At 41.9% G+C, this 21,937-nt stretch overlaps 1 protein-coding gene across 7 annotated transcripts in view; it reads right to left on the bottom strand.

The window, feature by feature from the left end:
* Positions 1–21,937, bottom strand: part of BCAS1 (brain enriched myelin associated protein 1) — a 74,287-nt gene that overhangs the window by 29,100 nt on the left and 23,250 nt on the right. For 5 of the 7 annotated variants that reach the window (XM_066387457.1, XM_066387456.1, XM_066387454.1 and 2 more), the window contains 4 exons: positions 18,712–19,286; positions 4,276–4,422; positions 3,293–3,337; positions 507–641 (listed from right to left, as the gene is read on the bottom strand). In XM_066387457.1, coding sequence (XP_066243554.1) covers positions 507–641; positions 3,293–3,337; positions 4,276–4,422; positions 18,712–19,286 — 902 coding nt within the window. The remainder of the gene's footprint in view (positions 1–506; positions 642–3,292; positions 3,338–4,275; positions 4,423–18,711; positions 19,287–21,937) is intronic. The other 2 variants (XM_066387458.1, XM_066387455.1) reach the window with 1 other exon arrangement.

Here is a 21,937-nt window from a genome sequence, read left to right as displayed (position 1 = left end):
GGGTATTATATCCAGAGCTTACCAAATAAGGTAACTAGAATGTAATATCTTTTTTTATTAGCCATATTAATAGTTACCTTCCTCTTAAAATAATCCTGGTTTTCTGTGTATTAAGGAATATGAAGTCTCTTTTAAAGATACCTTTCAGTCAGAAATGGGGCAATGTCAATATAAAAATATCAAATAAATAACAGTGTACGTGATTAAAAAATGATGAAGATGGCGTGCATACTTTCAACATTTGGGAAACACTGGGTTAGAAGAAGAATGTCAGAATCCTGGTCCACACTAGGAAGAAAGTAGTCTGAGATGCTCAGAACTAGGAAGACTTTAAAAAAATTTTATTGAAATTTGATTTGCAGACTCTTTAATCCCCCTTTAATGATCCCAACCACCCAAAGCTCTGTCTTCACTCAAGCGGAGCTGGGTGGATACGGAATGGCATGTGTACCATGTGGTGAAGACCAGGGTTCTCTTTTCTCCTTTACATTTAACAAAATACAGACCTTATGCCTAAAGAATTTTCTAAAGGTGAGTCCTAGCCTGGGGCTATGCAGGTGCTTTTTCTTGGCGCCCTTCGCGTGGCTGTCGGATGTCTTCGGCCCGGCTGGTCCATCACAGACATTTTCTGCTTTGGATGCCTTTCGGGCAACAGCAGTCACAGCTTAGAACTTCATTTTTAAACAAAATCCATTTCCCCATTGTTTTTAAGTACATTAAGACACTTTGACAATTAGCCGCTGGTCTATCATCTCCACCCCCCCAGCCACAAGATGTCATGTGAATGCTTCTCTTTTTTAAACTCTCAGAGACAGTTTTCTAAAGAGCCTGTGCCCAGTCCACATGGATGTTCAACAGGGCGACCTAGTTAAATGACACAGATTAACACTACCCCGTTTGCTAAAGACAATGACAGGACATTTAAACTCTGTCTACATGACAAAAAAATATCCAGATAAAAAAATAAAAAAAAAATCAAAAACGATAATAACAGTCCCTACTTGATAGTTTTAAATCTCTAAATGGTACTGTCACATGGGAAAGAACAAACTATTTGAAGACAAATGATTTATTTTTGCATCCTGGCATCAAGGCAAATCCTGTTGCTAAGTGACTTCCATTCCTACAGGAATCTACCTTATTCAGTGTTAGAAACTTCAGAGAAGCAGTCATCACCCACAAAAATTTCAGCTGACTGCGATGGGTGGTTCTCCCGGGAAAAAGAAGTTTTCAATATGAGCCAGTCCACTGAGCCAAAGTAGGGGGAGACTGGAACTGAAGTAGCCCAGCTACCACCATTTAGAATTGTTGACTCAAGTTACAAATGGTGGGGGATTTTGTATGGGGCATCTGGTGTGCTAAAAACTTCCCAGGGCCAAATTGAAAAACGGACAAATGGTATAGACGTTTCAAAAATGCAATTCCAAGACCTTCCGTAGAAAAGATGTGTTAAAAAGGTAAGGTATGAGAACCAGGGCTGAAGAAAGAGGTCGGTTCATGGGTGTCACGGATAACCTACATTCACCAAACCCTCTTTTGAGGCCCAGCTTCCCTAGCATTGACCCCACAGCTCTCTGGGCAACACAGGGAGATTTTCATCAGCTAGATCTGTTCAGTGGGGACCAGGTTCTAGATCCGTGATGGCGAACCTTTTTTATAAAAACCGCCCACTTTTGCAGCGCTGGTCAACCTGGTCCCTCCCGCCCACTAGTGGGTGTTCCAGCTTTCACGGTGGGCCAATCGCGGCGCTGTTTGGTTGCTCCGCTACCACCCACCGTGAAAGCTGGAACGCCCACTAGTAGGCGGGAGGGACCAGGTTGACCAGCACTGCAAAAGTGGGCGGTTTTTATAAAAAGTTTTGCCATCAAGGTTCTGGTGGAGGAAGAGTCTTGGTGTATGAACAGCTGAAGAGAGTGAGGGCATCAGGCCACTAGGGAAGCTACAAAAACACACCCACAGACCCCACTATTTATAGTCTGTTGTGCTGTGTGACATCAAACAATACAAAACACAGACCTAAAAGAGAAACCCCAAACATTCACTGAATTTGACCCTGACTGCCTTGAAGCAAATAAATACTTTTTATAGGAAAACACGCCTAGATGCCTCAGGTATCTTTTTTTTTTTTTTTTCAATGAAAGAAAAAAGTTCTAGAGGAGCCAGTCAACGCCAGACAAATGTCATCATGGTGTTGTCGGTCTTGCTGTGGTTATGGAAATAGGAGTCACCTGCATTTGAAGAGCGCTTTGTGGTTGACCAGGCATTGTCAAACTTTCATTCCATCCTGGGTTAGGGAGACAGCATGTTTACTGTCCCCATATTATGGATGTGGAGATCTGGGTTCAGACAGGTTTGGATTACACAGCTAGCAAGTAGCAGGACCAGAGTGCAAACGCAGGTCTTTGGAGACAAATTCTAGGATCCTTGTCACAACTTAGCCCCTTTAAATATGGGTAGCAGATGTATCAGGCTGGCCAAGCCATTTATTGGTCCCAGTGTCTTTCAAAGCACTTTTGGTTTTCAAAAGAAGGATGCAAGGCACTTAGCTGTCACCAGGCTGAACTTTCCTCAGGAGTCCCGTGAACTTGAAACCACGTGACCCACTAGAGCTAATCAGTTCTGTCAAGTGTAAAGGGAAAACATCTCTAGAGGGTAGTCATTCCAAACAATTTATTTTGAGAGGAATGGACTGAATTTCCAGGATGACAAAACACCCAGGCCCTCTAGGCTCATCCAGACTCCTCTACGTGTCCCTTCTTTGGTGCGGCCACTGCTGACTGTGCCATTTCATCAGATAATTTGCCTTAGCAGTGGAGATTTATTATTTTCAAATGACATGAAAATCAAAGAACTTATTTTTTAAAAACCAAAAATACAGCAGCCTTTACTTCTACTTTAAATTGAGTCTCAACTCTTTCTCACGTCCAAAAGCAAATATTAACTCTTTTCTCTAAGTCTCTCTACACACAACTAAAAAGACCAAGATGGTATGTATATATAATTATTAGTATTCTGCTCTTATTCTATATAAGAAATTGGTTATTGTGACATTATTTGGTCAGAATTGGCATATATTTCAAGCTTCCCTCTAAAATTTTTTTATTAAAATACCATTAACCTACAGGAAACATTTTAAAGAAGATCTAACAGCACTATTAAATTGCTAAATACGTGTATATGTGCATATACATATATACACACACACAAAAGTTCCAGAAACAATGAAGCAGACACCAATTCAAATCCAATTCTGTACACAAACTCAAACAAAAACACACTTCAAACTACCTACCCTGTCTTCCAGATCTTTTTTGGTTTCAGCTTTGTTAGGTGAAACCTGAAAAGTTTGAGAAAATCAAATGTTAAAATTATAGCTCTTTAAAGCAATTTTATTTCACACAGATACATAGTTCTTAGGTTAGTCCAATTCACTATTCAGGTAAAGAATGTCATCAGAAGTCCTATTAGTATAGTAGAAACCCACAGACTTCTAGTATACCTAAGTATACAAAAGTTAACAAAAAATGTTTTATAATGAAATGCATCAGATCTCATACATTCATCAAGAGTTGAACTACATTCAAAAATTGACTCCTGGAAGGCCACAGACTTTCCATTGATTTTGCCACTAATCCAAACAAATTCACAGCCCGTTGGTGTTTGTGGTGATTCTATTGTCTTTTTGGGGGGGTTTTCTTCTGAAGTTAGTCTTGGCTTTGGGAAATAGCCCAAACACACCTGGAGCTGTCTGTTTAATGCTGACTTTGTTCACCAGCCCTTTCTTGAGTGTCTGGCATGTGCCAGGCCATGGGCTCTGCCCCGAGGAGTCAGAGGTGAGCAAGCAATGTGAGACGTGGATCCCTGCTTCCATCCAACTCAAATAGTAGACTGAGCTGGAACAAGATAGAAAGTGGTTTCTACAGTTTTATTTGCCACCTGAGTGGCAAAACCACTATGATAGGATAATAACTCAAGGAACTACTCTCCGACTATTTTCACGATCAATGACCATCCAATGGCAATAAGGTTCCATTACAACACAGCTCATGTTACTGAGTTTGGGCACCTGTGGCTCCCATTTCTGAAGCCTCCCTCATTGAAAGACTGGTATAACACAATTTCCTTGCAAAACACATCTTGTCGCTGTTCTCCAATGTCCCAGCTGCACCATGATGATAGCCCATTCGGAACAATGACACTCAAGTGTGCATTATTCTCAGGATAACAAAACTTTTGAGCAATAGAATTCAGAGGAAAAGGAAGGAAATGACTTACCAGTGTTTTAAAGAAGCTCATGACGGAATTATTATTCTCAGTTATATCTGTTGTCTGGGGGTTCTCTTTAGCAATCTCTAGTTCTTCAGGGAGAGAGCAACTTGCAGCTGTAATTTCTTGTCCCTTTTCTTTGCCTTCAACTATGTCCTAGGAGCAAAACAGAGTTTTCACAGTTGCAACTTGTTGAATGTGGACTCTCCAAGTAATATTTTTGCTTCACACCCCTAATTCTCCCTTGCCCCCTAATTCCAGCCATACTTCATCTGCCCACGGGTGTGCAGAACAATCAGGAGCTTATGAGAGTCACTCTTCCTCCCCCTCCCTCTCTTTCTAACATATTCAGCATTTGCAGTTAGTTGGAGGGACATTGTGTGGAGCCTGAGGGTAACAAACACAGCCATGCACGTTACATTCCAAACAAAAACCCTTTTCTCTTAATTCTGCAAAGAGGTTGTGTATGGTGCCAACGGTCTCCGTCTTTGTGGTCTCCTAGTCCAATGTCCCCAGAGATCTGAGTTCTCATAATCTACCCAATGGAGAATCATATCAACTAAAAAAAAATCCTTATTTATTAAAATAATAATTATGTTCTCAGGATCTAGTTGTTTATTGGTGCCAGGAAGACATTATAGGGACTGACCTCTTCTAACTCACCCGGCGGGTAGGATGCATTCTGAATCTGTCCCATCCTATGACCTTGGATCAAACTATGGCCATCCCTCCACCCCATGACTGCAAAACTCCCCCACCCCCATCTGCTTGGGCTCTTGGCACCTCTAATCCATTATTGACTTAGCAGACCACACCCTCCTACTCCTTACCACCCTCTTACTCCTTACCACCCTCCAAAGGCTTCCTATGGCCCATGGAATCAGGGTCTCTCATGCCTTACATGGTCTGGCCCATGTCAACATCTCCAGCCTCTGTGTGGCACTCTCTCCTTCACCCCATTCTCTCTGACCACCTTTCTTTGAGTTTCTCAAACACACTGCAAGTTACTTCCAACCTCAAGCCTTTCTGTCTGGAACATTCTTCCCTTCCGTCTGCCCGTGGGTAATTTCCATTCACCCTTTAAGTCATCAGTTTCACCCCACCTCCCCTCACTGTCCCCTCTAAGATTGTCCCTTGCACTTTTCCATCTTAGCTATTACAACATTTTTCTTTATTTGCCCGGTATCTGCCCCTTTCTTCCTACCCCGACTAGGCCAGAAGCTGGACAAAGACAGGGATTGCATCGACTTTACTCACTGCTGCTTCTTTAATATCAAAGGCAGGGAGGCCCACAGCAGGCATTCAACAAATACGTACCTTTTGACTACTTAGGAGAAGAATGAATGTAAATAAATTTTATATAAACAGGATGGTGCTATCTGTACCAATTCATCTACCGAGCCACCTGGCCAGGGCCTCATTTTTAATTCATTTTAAAACTACTTCACTGAAATTTTATTTTTACTGACCAGTCAGTTGACACGTGAGAAGAATAACGAACTTGCCCATGGTCATAGAGTGAAGCTGGGATTTGACCCCATATCCAAACGATTTGCGGCAAAATGTTGTATTAAAGTCCTATACTGCAGCCCTGGCCGGTTGGCTCAGTGGTAGAGTGTCGGCCTGGCGTGCAGGAGTCCCGGGTTCAATTCCCGGCCAGGGCACACAGGAGAGGCGCCCATTTGCTTCTCCACCCCTCACCCTCTCTTTCCTCTCTGTCTCTCTCTTCCCCTCCCGCAGCCAAGGCTCCATTGGAGCAAAGATGGCCCGGGTGCTGGGGATGGCTCTGTGGCCTCTGCCTCAGGCACTAGAATGGCTCTGGACGCAACAGAGCGAAGCCCCAGAGGGGCAAAGCATCGCCCCCTGGTGGGCATGCCGGGTGGATCCTGGTCGGGCGCATGCGGGAGTCTGTCTGACTGCCTCCCCATTTCCAGCTTCGGAAAAATGAAAAAAAAAAAAAAAAGTCCTATACTGCATTACCTAACCCATCTCCCTTCCTTCAGATGTGTATTTAAATATACCTTTTCACTAAGGCATTTCCTATTTTAATTTCTTTTCTCTCTATTCCTTTTCCCTGCTATCTATTTCCCATTTTTGTCACCATCCATATACAACACATCTCACCTAAAAACATATGGGAGGTTGGTGTATAATAAAGATGATGCCTCATATCTATCCAAAGGGAGAAGGATTTTTAAATACACGATGTAGGGACAACAGGGTGGCCATCAGAAAAAAAAATCACTTCTTGTTTTAATTCAACCCTATACCAGGATAAAATGCAAATGAATAGCAATAGTAAAAGAAAACATGGGGGGAAATCTTTTATCATTTTGAATTGAGAAGGCTTTTGTAACTTTGACTCAAAATCCAGAAGTTATAAAAAGAAAGACTGAAAGTGAAGACATCCCCATGTTTGGACACATTCAATTGGGGGGCTGGGGTGAGGGACAGTCACTCACTCAGTCAACACTGATCAGAGTGCAAGTTAAGTCAGTGCTGATAAAGGGCCAACATTTTGGCATTATTGACCAAAATATAAGAAAAGAATATACTTGCCTGACCAGGTGGTGGCACAGTAGATAAAGCATTGGCCTGAGATGAGGAAGACCCAGGTTAAAACCCCTGAGGGCAACTGCTTGAGCGTGGGCTCACCAGCTTGAGAGTGGGGTCGCTGGCTTGAACCCAAAGGTCGCTGGCTTGGAGCCCAAGGTCACTAACTTGAGCCGAAGGTCACTGGCTTGAGCCCAAAGTTTGCTGGCTTGGAGCCCAAGGTCACTGGTTTGAGCCTAAGGTCACTGGCTTAGCAAGGGGCCACTGGCTCAGCTGGTGTCCCCCAATCAAAGCACATATGAGAAAGCAATCAATGAACAACTAAGGTACAGCAATGAAGAATTGATGCTTCTCATCTCTATCCCTTCCTATCTTTCCCTGTCTTGTTCTTCTTCTCTCTCTCTCTCTCTCTTTCACACACACACACACACACAAAGAGAAAAGAATACATTCTTTTACCCAGCTAAAATTTTACTTTTAAGAGCTAATGATAAACCTCAATTCACACATGTGTGGAATGACAAATACACGAGGCTATTCATTGCAGTGAAGCAATAGCAAATGTTTGGAAACTAGCCACATGTCATTAACAAGGCCCTGGTTAAATAAATGATGGTACATCCATTCAGTAGAAAACTATGCAAGTGTTGCAGATAAGGAAGCTGCATAGCTATGGAAACTAGCGCTCTCTCTGTACAGAAAATGAAAGCAGTGTTATCTAAAACAAAGTACAAAATAGAACAGAGTATGTTATAGGACCTTCTGTGTAAAAAGAAAAAAAAAAGAAAGAACTTCAGCTTGTATTTACTTGTGAATACCCAAAGAGACCCTCGAAGGACACATTTAAAAATACAAACAATATCTATTGGGGTGGCCTTGGCAGACAAGCCTACCATTTTATAATTTTTAAAAATTTTCATTAAAAATTACAATTCCAACAAAATGTGGGCAACTAATTCCAAATTTTAAAAAGTATCCCGAGGGCCAGGCCACCCATGGTTGGGAAGATGACCCCGCCGAAGGCCCACAGTCCGTGGCCTGTGCCTCAAACCTTGATTTGTTTGTGGGATCTTTGTCTGAACTGCAAATATGGTTTTGTGATTATCATCAGGCCTCCAGATCATTCTTAGCAAACAGAAATTTTAGATGGACGCACATACGTTCTCCAGGAAATGTCTGGAAACTTCTTTGAAGCCTACAGGTGTTCACAGTGTCAGCTTGTTTTTTTTTTATCTGTGTGGATGAAGCCTGTATTTTCTGTTGGCTTCAAAGGGCAAACAGACAGGAACACTAGTTAAGTGATTACAATTTGTCATGTTGAAAAATAATGCCACCTTATCATAATTTGATTGTCTCTAATAAAACCCACATGGAACTTCTGGCCCCTTCTTTCAATTCTGAATTGTCAACTGGATTTCAGCCCTCCTTTAAGCAAAGTCTGCATTGTCAGAGTGAAAGTATAAGTCAAGACAGGATGATCAAGGCTGGGAAAGCCTTGTCTGGAACAATTGGTGGTGAATGTCTACCCCATCTTGAGTTCCCCATTGATTGTACATCGCTGGTTTCATTTTGAATCCTTGTACCAAGAAATCAGCGCCTAACGTATCATTTAACGCAGGAAAATTTGTCTCTGAAAAACGCTGAACGGTATGAAAACCCATTACTACTCCACTCCTTTCCATCTGTTAGAAATTTGAGCCACATGCTGCCTGAAATAAAAGGCAAAGCTCTGCTTCCTCTCCCTCCTGGATGCCCCAACAGCACAGAGGGCACCCTTTGCTAGGCAACAGTGGTCTCCAGACAATCATTACGTCTTTGCTTTTCTTCTTCTGAGAGCACCGTCACCTGCACAGAGCCATTGCCAGATTTAGGAAGAAAAACCACATTTGGTTCATTCTTGAAGATGGATTGTGCCTCCTCCACTTCGCCTCGAAAGGAAAGCAAATGAAAAAAACAAGCAGGACCTCCCTCTAAAACCAAAGTCTACCAGAACCGTTTTGTGGAACTTAAAAATTTCCTAAGCAGATTGGTATTAATTATTATTATTACTATTATTATTATTATTATTTTACTTTGCTTTACTACAAACCTGAAATTCACCTAAGGAGGGGTCTATCACTGTAGCTAATTCTGTATTTTTATTTTCTCCACTATTCCTGCCCCAGTCATATCAGCTGATGAAAATGTATTCCCATTTTTTAACCCCTGGTAGAAAAAAAGGAATGGACACAAATACGCAACCACAAGAAACGCCGGTTATGAGAGAGCTCTAAGGACTGCCCACCCGCTACGAAATCTCTCTCTTTGATCCTATTGGATATCACTGCCCACTAGCTATAACTGCGTTTTTCAAAGTCAGTCTTTTTTCTGAACAAGGACTTGCCAGGTAGGCCCTGGATTGCACAGTTCGGGAATTATTGTAAGCATAAAATAAGCTCGTGTTGAAGCTGTTACTAGCTGCCTGTTACAATTTCTAATGAGCTCATGATGCCTCCAGTCTCATAGAGCAGGTCAGTGGAGAAATAAGGAAATTACCCAGGTTGTAGTAGGGTTTTTTTTGTTTGTATGTTTTCTTTGTTTTGTTTGGTTGTTTAACACTTTGCTAGGCAGTATGCTGTACTTTCTCCTTTTATAAAAAAGACAAAATATAGACGAGCAAAGAGAAAAACTATAAAATTTACCCTTTATCCCACTATTGAAAGAAACGACTACTGACAATTTGCAATTTTTCCTTCTACACTCCTTTGGGTGGAAAGATGAATACGTGTGTAGACAGCGGGGCAGGCATCATTTTTACCCAAAAGGGACCATTCTGTAAATCCTTTGTGAACCCTGCCCTTCCCGATTAACATTATGACTGCCTTCACGTGTCCATGCTTCATTTCTACGTCACCCTTGTTTCTGATGTCCAGTGGAAGGGTGTACCCTAATCATTAGAAAAGCTGTCCTATTGGAACGTTTATGTCTTTCCAGCTGTTCTCTGGCAAAGCTGGAATTAAAAAAGTCTTGTGCAGGACGTTTTGCTCATTTTCTCAATCAATCCCTCGATGCCAACTTGCTCATTGAAAAAGCATGCATGTTTTACGGCTGGAAGGTGAAGGCTGCCCAAGTGCCATGGGTGAAACATGCTTCCTGGTGATCCAGGTAGATGAGTAAGATTTATCAGCGATTTCAGAGGGCAATAAAAATAACATAAAAATAATGAAATGTGAAACATAGATTTTTTGTTGTTGTTGTTGTCTTCTGCCATGTTTTCTAAGAGGGGAATTTAAGCTGCAATGACACATCTAAAAATGCTACTTACCCATCGTTCCTCCTCTTTTTGGAACAAAAGAGGCAACACTGTTCACTTTATCTGCTTATATACTAACTGAATGGAACTAGGCTGGACCAATGATCTACTATGAAGATTTCAGTGTCTATCATAACATCAACACCTGTTATGATGCTCTGTAGATGTGACCTCAGGATACTAAACACCGGTATCTTGGTAGAAGTCTAACACAGCACCTTTATGGGTGGGCCTCATTAACCTGTGGTGTTTACCGAGACAGAGATTTTATGATGTTATACTCATAAGATTAAATAAACCAGTTGCTCATGGTAGTCATAGATGGAGGGTGGGGAAAAAATCAGTTAAAGAAAGCAATTCATACTGGCTTCCAATAAACAAGGGTTTCTCATTTTCTCTCCCAACAACTTCTCCACTTGAGCGATAGGTGAAATTCACCAATTTGATTTCCAAAGGCAAGTAAAAGGTGGTTAGAGAATCAAGCGAGAAGATATTATTTTCTTCTCTCTCTCTCTCTCTTTTTTTTTTTTTTTTTTTTTTTTGGCAGCAGTCATTACATTGGACACCTTCCTAAGCACACGTGTGTTGGCACACTCTTAAACGAAGTTCACTTTGTATGATGTAAAATGGAAACATACATTTACTGTGTGTGCAGAGCATGGAGAATGACCTCCGGGATAAGCCACAGCGGACAAAAGGGATTTGAGGAAGCGTCTTCTGTTCCAAGATTCGTTCCAACATGTAATGATAACTGCATTTCACATTTATTAGAGGAAAAATATCCAATATTAAACAAAAAAAACCCCTTCAAAATACAAAAGCTAATAACCCAGAACCTAGAATGTATTCGTCATCTGTTTAACAAACATTTCCCAACAGTGACAAAACTGTTTGGAATGTTGGCAGAATTAGGTGGCAGACTTTCCAAGAATGGTTTGGCATTGTGCGGAAAAGGGGGGAAAATCACATCCTTTCCCCTGAATGTTCAGATTAGACTAAACTCCTTCCTGAGCTTCCCCCTACCCAATATTATCAGCCTCCTCTCTACCTTCTATCTCAAAACTCTGCTTATTTCATTCATAGCCCTTTCTTATACCCTGACACTGTTTGTGTGTTTTTACTAATTTTCTTGTTTATTGCTTATAGAATAAAAGTTCCCATGAGGTATGTTGTTTTATCATCCCAGAACCTAAAACTATTTCTGGCACAAAGAATGCACTCAGATGTTTGTTGGATGAATAAATAAAAGCGTTGATGTCTCCTATTTATTGTTCAACACCTGCAAACAGATAGACTCTCACGCTGGATTTATAGTTTCTTAACCAGACGGTCATCTTAAATAGCTTCAAATTGTGATAAGTGCTGTGAAAGCAATACACATCTGTGAAGTCAATATTTTAATTTTCTCTCAACTCTACCACAAGAAAATGACAAGGTAAGTGTTATTGTATGGGACAACTGACATGGCTGCCCCATTGGGAATCAATGGAGGGATGGGGATTCGGTGGAGCAGGAGAGTGAATGCCCCATCTTAAGGGGTAGTCCAAAGTCACATCCCATCTAGGAATATAGGATAACACTTCCCATTTTTCAGAATATGGAATTGTATCGACATCTCCTAATTTTAAAATACTGTCAACTTTGCCAATGTAAAAGTATGATCAATTAATTAAAATATTTCACGTACTGTATAGATCAAATAAAACTTATCTGTGGTTTGATGCAGCCTACAAGAGGCCATTTTCCAACTTTGGTCTACATGCCTAACTTAGGCTTTCCTGGAAGAGCTGCTCCAAAGAATATATGCCCAACTGGTTGGACAACTAACAGTTACCTGGAGAACTGAGTTTGAGATACAGCCAGCTAAGCGTAATGAGGCAGGCATGCTTGCTGCAGGACTCCTCAGAGCCTTCCGGAGACCCAAGTCCATTGTGAATAAAGCAAGTGGTATTTTCCAAAATTATTTCATGGCAGAGCCCTGGATCTCACTGGACTGATGTTTCACAGAGTATCAGTCTGGTAAGTACTAGCTTCAGAAATTTTAAACATATATATATATATATATATACACACACACACACACACACACACACACACACACACACACACACACACACACACACATATATATATTAGATGTCTCAAAAGGTTCAACTGTTTTTGAACTGGTAGGCACAGAGGCTAAGCATGTGGGCTTTCTAGCCACATGATTCTATGCAAGTTACTTCACTTCTCTGTGAATTAGTAACCACTCAATACATTAGGGCTGTTTTTATAACCTTGGAAGGAGTGAATCAGGCTGGATCACACCAAAGGGACAGTTATCTCAAAACTTATTTTGCAAACTTATTTCAAAATACAGTTCACTTGATATTTCAACCGTGATTAACCCAATAACAGGTTAAAAGCCTGAATTAAAAGTACCAAATGAAAGGTACAGGTATATGATCTAAGTGAAAGCACCTATATTTTGAAGTGAAAGACCTATATTTTGAAATCATTTTCTATTTAAAGTTGTGGTAGGCAGAGCTGATAATGAGATTGCAACGATATGCTCGAACATCCTTTGAAAAGTTGTAACATGATATATATCATCTTTACCCTTCTTGGGCCAGCTAAGAAATGGTATTTCACGCTAGTGTGTGCTAGGCATGGGGAATACCCCGTTGCATAAGAAACAGTCATATCTCTCAAGATCACTGTCTCCATATATGAAAGATAATTAAGGTAGAATAAAAATTTTCAACCTTCAGATGGTGTCTCTCAATGGATTGGAAAATAATTTCATGGGTCAAAACTAACATCAAACAAAATAGAATAGGAAATACCAGCTGATGTTTTACAGGCTGTAAGAATAGTATGACTTTGTGAATTTTTTGTTTCATGTACATATATGCATATCTGGTCAATACGTAAAATCCATTTCTTACTGCGGGTCATAGTCAAGTTAAAAAATTATTGTGATAAGTGTAAATAAATTATACTGTAGCAGCCTCTACTGGTTTCATCACTTAATGATTTCCTGATATAAAGTGGGGTAGAAAAACATGGCCTTCCAACGTTGGATTTAGATGATTCTTTTAAAATTGTTTTTAATGTGAGATTAACTTGGTATTTCCAGTTTTCTACTTATAAACATTTCTGAATACCACTTCCTCAAATTAACAGTATTCCATTTTGTCTAGCTGTAGCCTTATTGCACCTGTTTCAAATACTTGGTAAGAACGTGAGGTTGAGCATGTTAAGTATGGCGTTGGAGAATTCTTTTTTAGCTGTGAAACTTGGAATATGTGACTTGGTTTTTCTGAGGCTTTGATTTCGTCATCTCTAAAATGCTGCAAAATACAGAAATCCCCATGTAAGTTTTGATGTTTTAATAAGATTATTCTTTCAAAGTGATTTTATCATAGGATTTGACTTACGATTTAACATATAAAAATACTAGAGGGCCTCAGGTTCTCAGAACCCAGCCAGGACTGAAGGCATCTGGTCAGCTACATGAACTTGGCACTTGAAGGTGAAGTCAATTTTTGATAAACAGAGAGAGGGGGAATATAGGCAGAGAAAATACTGGGAAACAGCAGGCAGCTGCCAAGGTCTTTTGCTGGCTATCCTGATTAAAGAAATGTAAGAAAATAGTGGAAAATACACTTGGAAAAATAGAGGGAAGGTTTTGGGTTGCGAATACCCTTAAATGTCAGACTAAGAAACTGGGTCTTATGAGTGCAGGCATTTAACTCCACTGTTCTAAAGTAATTTTACAACTCCTGTACTTTTTAAAACCCAAATTAAAACTTATGTCTTTGGTTAGATAGCTTTCAAATTAGATTTAATTGTGCTACCTGTGTGAGTTTTGGTTGAGGACTATGGGATGGAAGAATAAAAAGACTACAATGTGGAATAACGAGGAGAAAAACCAATATTCTAATAATAGCTAAAGTTTCTTTCTTTTTTTTTCCAAAATGCCATATGTCTATGTTAAGTACTTTACATGATTTGTTTAATTTTCACAAGTGTGAATAATGTGAGAGTGTGCCAGATACTATTATTACCCCCATTTTATAGGCAAGGAAGCTGAGAGGTTCAGTAACTTGGACAAGGTCACACAGACAGTAGGCAACAGAGGCAGAGTTGAAACCCAGGCTCCTTGACTGCGATGCTTGTTTTAATTGACTACTTTATCAAAGATCTTGATTCAATACTAAGTAACAGGGGCAGGACGGAGTTGCCATTCCCTGAGATGAGGAAGCCTGTGGGTTAAACATTTGCTGCTGTGATTGTTGTTTTGGACACATGGAGGTTGTGATGCTCAGTCAGCGTTCAAATGGAGATGCAGAAATTCAGGTAGACATGTGGAAGGGGCAGCTGGATATTTAAGTCTGGACTTTGGGGGTAGATCTTGGCTGGAGCTATACATTTAGGACTTGTCAGCAGATACTTATGTTTAAATCCTTGGGACTGGGGGCGATTTCCAAGGAAGTAAGGGGAGTTAGAGAAGACACTAAACGCTCAACTCAGGGGAACACCAAGGTTCAGAAGGTAAGACCTAGCAAAGGCGATATGGGAACAGCAGGCAGGCAGGTGGCAGGACCTGGAAACCAAGTGAGGAGAACAGTTTCAAATAGGAAGGGCGGGCTCGTGGTGTCAGCTGTACCCGGCAAGTCCAGAGGGGAAGGACCAGACGTGTGCACCTGACTTGGCAGCTGCGTGGAGGGGTGGGGGCACGTGCTACACCGCGGCGACTTTGACAAGAGCATTTTATTGTGGAGGACAGAAGCCTGCGAGATGTGTGTCCAAGATGGAAAATAAGAGCAGGGAGTGAAACCACTGAGTATTTCTCTTCCTATCTGCTGTAGGAGCGAATGTGCGGATCAATGCACTTGGCACAATCTTCCTTTAAAAAAATGAATCCTCTAACTGAGGGTATATGATCTTTGAAGGATGAGGATGATGATTTATCTTCTAAATGTTTTGCACAAGGATAGCATTTAAATAACAATTGCAGAATTTAATTAAACATTGAAAAGGAAAAGGACTATTCCTGTTGAAGTCTCACCAATCTGTGCTTGGTGACACTTGAGACACCTCCTCCCGTCCCCAGCATAGAGACACTTCTGGAAGTCTGGCTGGCAGCAAAAATTGAGCGTGTGTGTGTTTAACCCAGTAAAGGCCACATTTTCATTTTTAATTTTTGTGTGATGAATCTTCAATGCGTATCTTATAGCTCTTGTTCAGTTGTTGAGAGGAGAGAAAAATTAAAAAAAAAAATCTTATCCTTGCCAGCATGTTGGTTTGTGTGAATCACAGCTCAGTGAAAGCTCTCAGGCATATAATTTATCTTTTCTTTGGCCTACGTAGTAAATGCTTCATTTGTTCATGAATTCTGGCCTTGTTTTAATTATGCTACGCCCTGAATGTAGTTTTATAAGGCACAAAAATCAGACTGTCGTTCTGCAAACACAGAAGATTTGTGTGTCCCCCCCCTCCCAGAATGAAATGGTGGCATCTTTTTCCCCATTCACAGCTCTGTGGGTTTGTGGTTGGCATTCCAATCCAGTAAGGGGCTGGGGGGGGGGTGGCTTGTGTGGGTGGGAGAGAGGGACAGCTGACATGGCTAAGCCCAAGGCATAATTTACTCCAAGAACTCTGAATCAATACAGTGACTGCCATTGACACATAATATGCTACCCCCACCAAGAAGGCCATTGATCGAAGGGTTTTATTCTGGTTACTTTCTCAGGGCTAGATGCTCTCATTACACGTATAGAACAATTGATATTTTTGTTGTTGTTTTTGTTCTACATACACAACTGTGCAGCCAGAAATCAGATGAGAATATTTAGCAATCAGAAGGCTGTTTGTTTTTTTGTGTGTGTGTGAGTGTGCATGTGAAAGATCTTTGTAGACATGTGTAGTTGCATATCCACAAGTTCATAGACTAAAGAAAAAAAAATGAATGGCCGTTTCATAACGTGTCTGTGTTTTATATGCAGCGTGCAGAATGGGCACTCAGTATTTCAAATTCCAATAAAGAATGGAAATTGGTAGTGTAACAAAAACGTGCAAGTTCTGTTAGTGGCTCTAAGGGAGCTAACTCATTCAGTAAGAAAGACGAAGTATGATAACAATTTTGGGGTCTTCTGAGAGGTCACTATAACTTCAAAATATTGCCCATAGGCTTGCCTATCTTAGATACCAGCCATGTCTCCAGCATAAGCCCCTACCTCTTGACTCCAATTTCATTTTGAATCTCATTCCACTCAGACTAAGGTGCTCTCTTTAAGAGTCTTCAATAAGGAAAAAAACCTGCTGAGTTGATAAGGCACAACTCTAACACTCTCTTGTACTTTTCTTAAAATAGGAATGGGTTGAATGCATTGGTGTTTTATGATATGTGTGGTTATCAGGTAATGAACTGTTCACTTAATTAAGATGGGGATTAAAACGAGTCGTTAGACATCTGTCCACTGATGGGTCTTCCCACAAATAACTCCATCTTTTCCTAAGTCAGACAATGGGTTGACTTCAGATGCCCATGTGCAAAAACATGTGACTATTCAATAAGTCACAACTTCAGAATGGCCTTAGAAGCCCATGATCAGTAAGTAATGAGAGCTCAATCAGAGTTTCACCACTCAGAATAGTACATAGAGCCTGGCCTGTGGCGGCACAGTGGAAAGTGTTGGCCTGGAACACTGAGGTCACTGGTTCAAATCCCTGGGCTTCCCTGGTCAAGGCACATATGGGAGTTGATGCTTCCTGCCCCTTCCCCCCTCCAAAAAAAAAAAAAGAATAATTAAAAAATTAAAAAAACAACAACAAAAAAACAAAGTAGTATATAGTTTCTCAAATATTCATGAATAGTGATGACCAGTATATAGCCCTGAGACAAGTACTTTTCTGCTATAGGTCTATACAGCGATGGTCTCTACCCTGGGCCAGTGAGGCTAATTCTCCCATGTCTGGGTATTCTCTTTAACACATGGCCTCTCCCAGCAGAACACTTGGCACCTTGCATAATCATTGTGGGTTTTTTGTACCTCTTCTCTGCTCGACTGCATACTCGCTGAGGACAGGGACGCTCTGTCCTGTCCATCACTGTGGCATGGCTTCACCTATGCCTAGCAGTGTCACAGGCAAAGATTTGATGCCTGGATGCATTCATTGAAAGACATATTTTGAATTCTTCAGAAAGCAATTCAATTGGCTCTTGAACTGGTGCATTTGGGGAAGTGGGCATTTGAAGGGCAATTTTTCAAACCTTTGAAGGAAAATTTAAATATTAAATTTCTTGGAGTCAAATTTTACAGGGACAGCAAGAATGTAAACAGATGAGCCTAATTATCTTTTCCCAGTTTTAACCATTCAGAATATTTAGCCGGTATCTAATATTGACGGTATACTTTTTCACACCACCCTACATGCATTAAAGCCACAGAGTAATAATGTGACACTAACTTTCTTTAAGGAGAAGAATATGTGTACAGTATCTAGAACAGAGCCTAGCACATTGTAAACGCACAATAAATGGCAGCCACTGTTATTATTAGCAACTTGGCAGTGCAAGTAGCTGTTATTAAGACAAATATATTGATAATCATGATAGACTATCATGACTATATCATGATAGACCATATAATAAACAACTCAGCCCATCTAATTTCCTCCTGGTTCTAACCTCAACTAGTGGCACTTGATTTTATCCCAAAGTTTGAATAAGACTGTTATGTAAAAAATCCATTCACCTAAGGAAGCAAGTGCCTGAAGACACAATGTATTCATTTTTATTTACTTCTTCATTCAAGGAGCTCGTTTCTCTGCCCTGAACACAAATGAATTTTATCATGGTTAAAAGCAAACGTGCTTTTTAAGATTAAAAGAACTTGCCTCTCTTTGTACAAGCTGAGAGAGTGTCAAGAAAAAAATGAGTTCTTAAAAAAAAAATCTGATTTTTACCAAAGAATTACTCCAGATTGTTGGAAAATAATTAGTACACAAGATTAAAAAAAAATCTGGTTTTTACCAAAGAATTACTCCAGATTGTTGGAAAATAATTAGTACACAAGAGTCTGCCCAAAGCTGTAAAAGCTATTTAAACCCACCCTTTACTGCAAAAGATGTTGAAAGATCAATCCAATAAGAAATAAAATGTGCTCCAAGGAAAGTCCGTAAACACAGCGTGTGTGAGACAAGTGACTGAGACTGGCTGGGGAGGTAAGTCTTTGAGAAACCATTTTATTCCCCTAATACCTTTCCCTCCTGACTGCATTGATCATAGATGCAACCTGTCCGGCTTCCCCTTTGATAAATGGAAGGACAGATTCATCTATATGTAACTCGCCCCCTCTTGTCTTTTACATAAAACAGATGCCACAGCTGTGATTGTTTTGCCAACAGATGTTTCTGCTTACCAAAATATGGGAGTCACGAGCTACAATGTGCTGTTTGTTCTAGAGGGGTCCAGGGTCTGATACCTTGTCAGGGTCCCTGGGTGACTGCAGAGCAGCCTATGGACGCTCAGCATCTTACCCCAGTGGGTCCCCCCCCCCCCCCCCAGCTTGCATAGAGAACAAAATAGATTGTCCCTTGTCAGCACTTACCCTCTCTGCAGGGACATCATAGGACCGCCTGGGCAATCCAGGAATGTCGTGGGCCTGGTCCTGTTGCTCCACACTCTTGGCTTCCTGTTGGCTCCCAGCAAGTGCCTTTTCCTGTCCCTTGTCCAGTTTGAAGAGTTTGTCAAGAAAGCTGGGGTCCTTAAGCTTGGACGGGGCTGCTTCCCCTGACTCAGGTGGCAGAGGCGCTAGTCCCCAAGTGGCAGAGGAGCCTTCGTGCTTGAAGGCGAGGGTCTGGCCGGCGGTTTTATCTGGGTCATGCCCCTGTGCAGCTGCCAGCGGAAGGGCCATGCTGTCACTCGGTCCTTTGTTCCCTGGAGCTCCGCTGGAGCTGACAGCAAGCCTCACTGGGGTGGTGGATGAATCCACGGCTGGGTCTCCGGTACGCCCTGGTACCGGCCGAGAGAGTGTCAGGAAAAAACGCGACTTAGCAGCTGGGGCCTCGGGCTTGGCCTCTTTCCCAAGATTCTGTCGGTCGGCACCCGCGCCAGCGCTGCTCTCCATTGTCTTGGGGGAAGAAGTGGCCACAGTGTCTTCCTTGACCCTTATTCCCAAATCGACTGTAAACACAAACAGAAACAGCAGTTATTCAGCCCCGCGAGGAAACTCAAGGATGGATAATGGACTGCAAACGCTGTCTACACAAAGGCCGCCGCGCACACTGGGACTCCGCTGCTCTCCCGCCACCCTGCAAAGCAGAAGGTAGTTCTCTGGACGTCTCCGGGCCCTACTACTACTCTTCTTGGGAGAGAGGATCCGAAGGTTAGCAAGCAGGAAGGCCAGTTATCCGCAAGTGCGCGCCAGGTGCTGTACTCTTGATGCTCCTGTTCATGATCCCTGTGAGAAGCAAGTCGTCCCGACTTCCACTGGGAGGCAGGAGCAGGCGGGATCGTGCGCTCTGCGCCTGGAACCAGGTTTCTCAGCCTTGGGACGATTGGCACTTGGATCCTTCTTTACTATGGGGCCCCTCTTGTGCGTTGTAGGGTGTTTAACAGCACCCCGGGGCCTCCACCCATCAGATGCCAATAGCATCCCCAAGTTGTGACAACCAAAAATGTCTCCAGACATTGCCCAATGTCCCCTGGGAGGCAAAAAAGACTCATATTGGAGCACCACTGAGTGAGAATGTCTGTTTGAATGCAAGTAACTTACCTTTTCTGTGCATCAGCGGCCTGGTAAAATGAGGCCTTTTGTTACAAAGATGACATGAGTTAATACTCTTAGAGCACGTGGAACAGTACCTGGAATGTAGTAAGTGCTCAGTAAATGTTATGATCATTAGCTAACGTTAGCTATTGCCATTGCTTACAAGTGTGAAAGCTGACAGCCAGAGAGGCAGGCGGTTCCCACGACTGCCCAGGAAGCTGGTACCGAGCAGAATCTGGTTGTGGGGAGAAATCTGTTGAGAATACTAAAGGATTTTAAAAATTAAGGCTCAGGAAGTTTCTTGGAAGGCTAGAGGAGAAGATATTCACACAGGAAGGCAAGTTGGACCTCAGGCCCTCCTGGACTCAGAAACTCAGGGTTCGCTGTCCGACGCCATGCCTCCTGTAAGGAGGACACTGTCCAGAGTCACCTGTTTCATCTTTGACCTCTGCAGCGACCTTTCAACTGCCTTCTTTTCTAGGTTTCTTTTATGAAGCAGTGCAATATTTAGCAAAAAAAGAAAAAAAAAAGAAAGAAAGAAAAGAAGTTATACTGTGCATTTTAGAACCACTGTTAAGATTGAGATTTTCGCCTGACTAGGCAGTGGCGCAGTGCATAGAGCATACGGACTGGACTGCCGAGGACCCAGGTTCGAGACCCCGAGGTCGCCAGCTTGAGCACGGGCTCATCTGGTTTGAGCAAAGCTCACCAGCTTGGACCCAAGGTCCCTGGCTCAAGCAAGGGGTTACTCAGTCTGCTGAAGGCCCGCGGTCAAGGCACATATGAGAAAGCAATCAATGAACAACTAAGGTGTCACAATCTGCAATGAAAAACTAATGATTGATGCTTCTCATCTCTCCGTTCCTATCTGTCTGTCCCTGTCTATCCCTCTCTCTGACTCTCTCTGTGTCTCTGTAAAAAAAAAAAAAAAAAAAGAAATAAAAAAGATTGAGATTTTTTTACTGCTAAGTTGTATGACCTTGGACAAGTCACTAAACATTTTAGAATTTCCTCAGACATCAAATGGGAACAATAGTACAATAGTAGCCCCCTTGCAGGGTCGTTGTGACATTTGAAGGAGAAAAGTCTTGCCAAGGGTCTGGTACACTGCCTGTTTCATAGTAGGTCTGCATCATTGATGGCTGCTGGGGTTATTTTTAAGGTTTTTTGCCCATATTGCATTCTGTTTTATACATGTGTAGACAGCTACTTCTTAATATCTGTTTGCAGGAGGACAGAGAGAAATGAGAAACAGGAGAACTGGGGATCCTTGTGGTCTGCTCATAATGTTCATTAATGTGGAGTGAGAAATACACACACATCCATACATGCACACACATCCTTCCACTAGCAATGGTTTTTGCCAAACTCTAGTATCTCCTAGTGAACAAACAAACACGACAAGAGAGAGATGGATTTTGTGTAGATTGGCAGTCTCCCCACTAAGCACTGAGGAGCAGGAGAGAAACAGATCAGGAGACCCGTGACAAGCGCCAGGGTTCCCTCATAAACTTGGACCTCAAGGAGACCCGTCTGCAGAAACACTGACTGTATCTTCTAGCTCTTCTTAGCCTTTTTTCTGTGGTTCAGGAATTCATAATCATGGTAAATATTATTCTCAGGGAGCACAGGAGGGAGGGAGGGAGGGAGGGAGGGAGGGAGGGAGGGAGGGAGGGAGGGAGCAGGAGTAAGGAAGAGATAGATGAAAATGTCAGGGTGCCAAGTAGCAAGTAAGTGGCTGCAGTGTCAGAATGAGTGGAAATGAATGGTGGGGATGGTCCCTGCCAGGAGAAGAGGAAACAGTTGACAAAAAGGGGGAGACTAAGATTCAAAACAAGGACGGGCTTTTCAAAATGCCAAGAGCACCAACTGATCTGTTTCGGTCTCTTCCTTCTCTTCCTTTCTCTCTGGCTGGAAACCGCAGAACAGTGGTATGTGCGAGGGTTATGGCCATAGAAAAACGTCTCTGAATAAAAAATATCTTCACATGGACAGATTTTTTTTTTAAAGTGCCAATATGTTGCTTTGATAAATGATAAATTTCTTACACCCCAGTATCTAGACA

The sequence above is a fragment of the Saccopteryx leptura genome, chromosome 5 (assembly GCF_036850995.1).
Source record: "Saccopteryx leptura isolate mSacLep1 chromosome 5, mSacLep1_pri_phased_curated, whole genome shotgun sequence".
NCBI lineage: Eukaryota > Metazoa > Chordata > Mammalia > Chiroptera > Emballonuridae > Saccopteryx > Saccopteryx leptura.
Note: the sequence above shows the minus strand (reverse complement) of the source record. Positions and strands in the feature narration are given on the sequence as shown.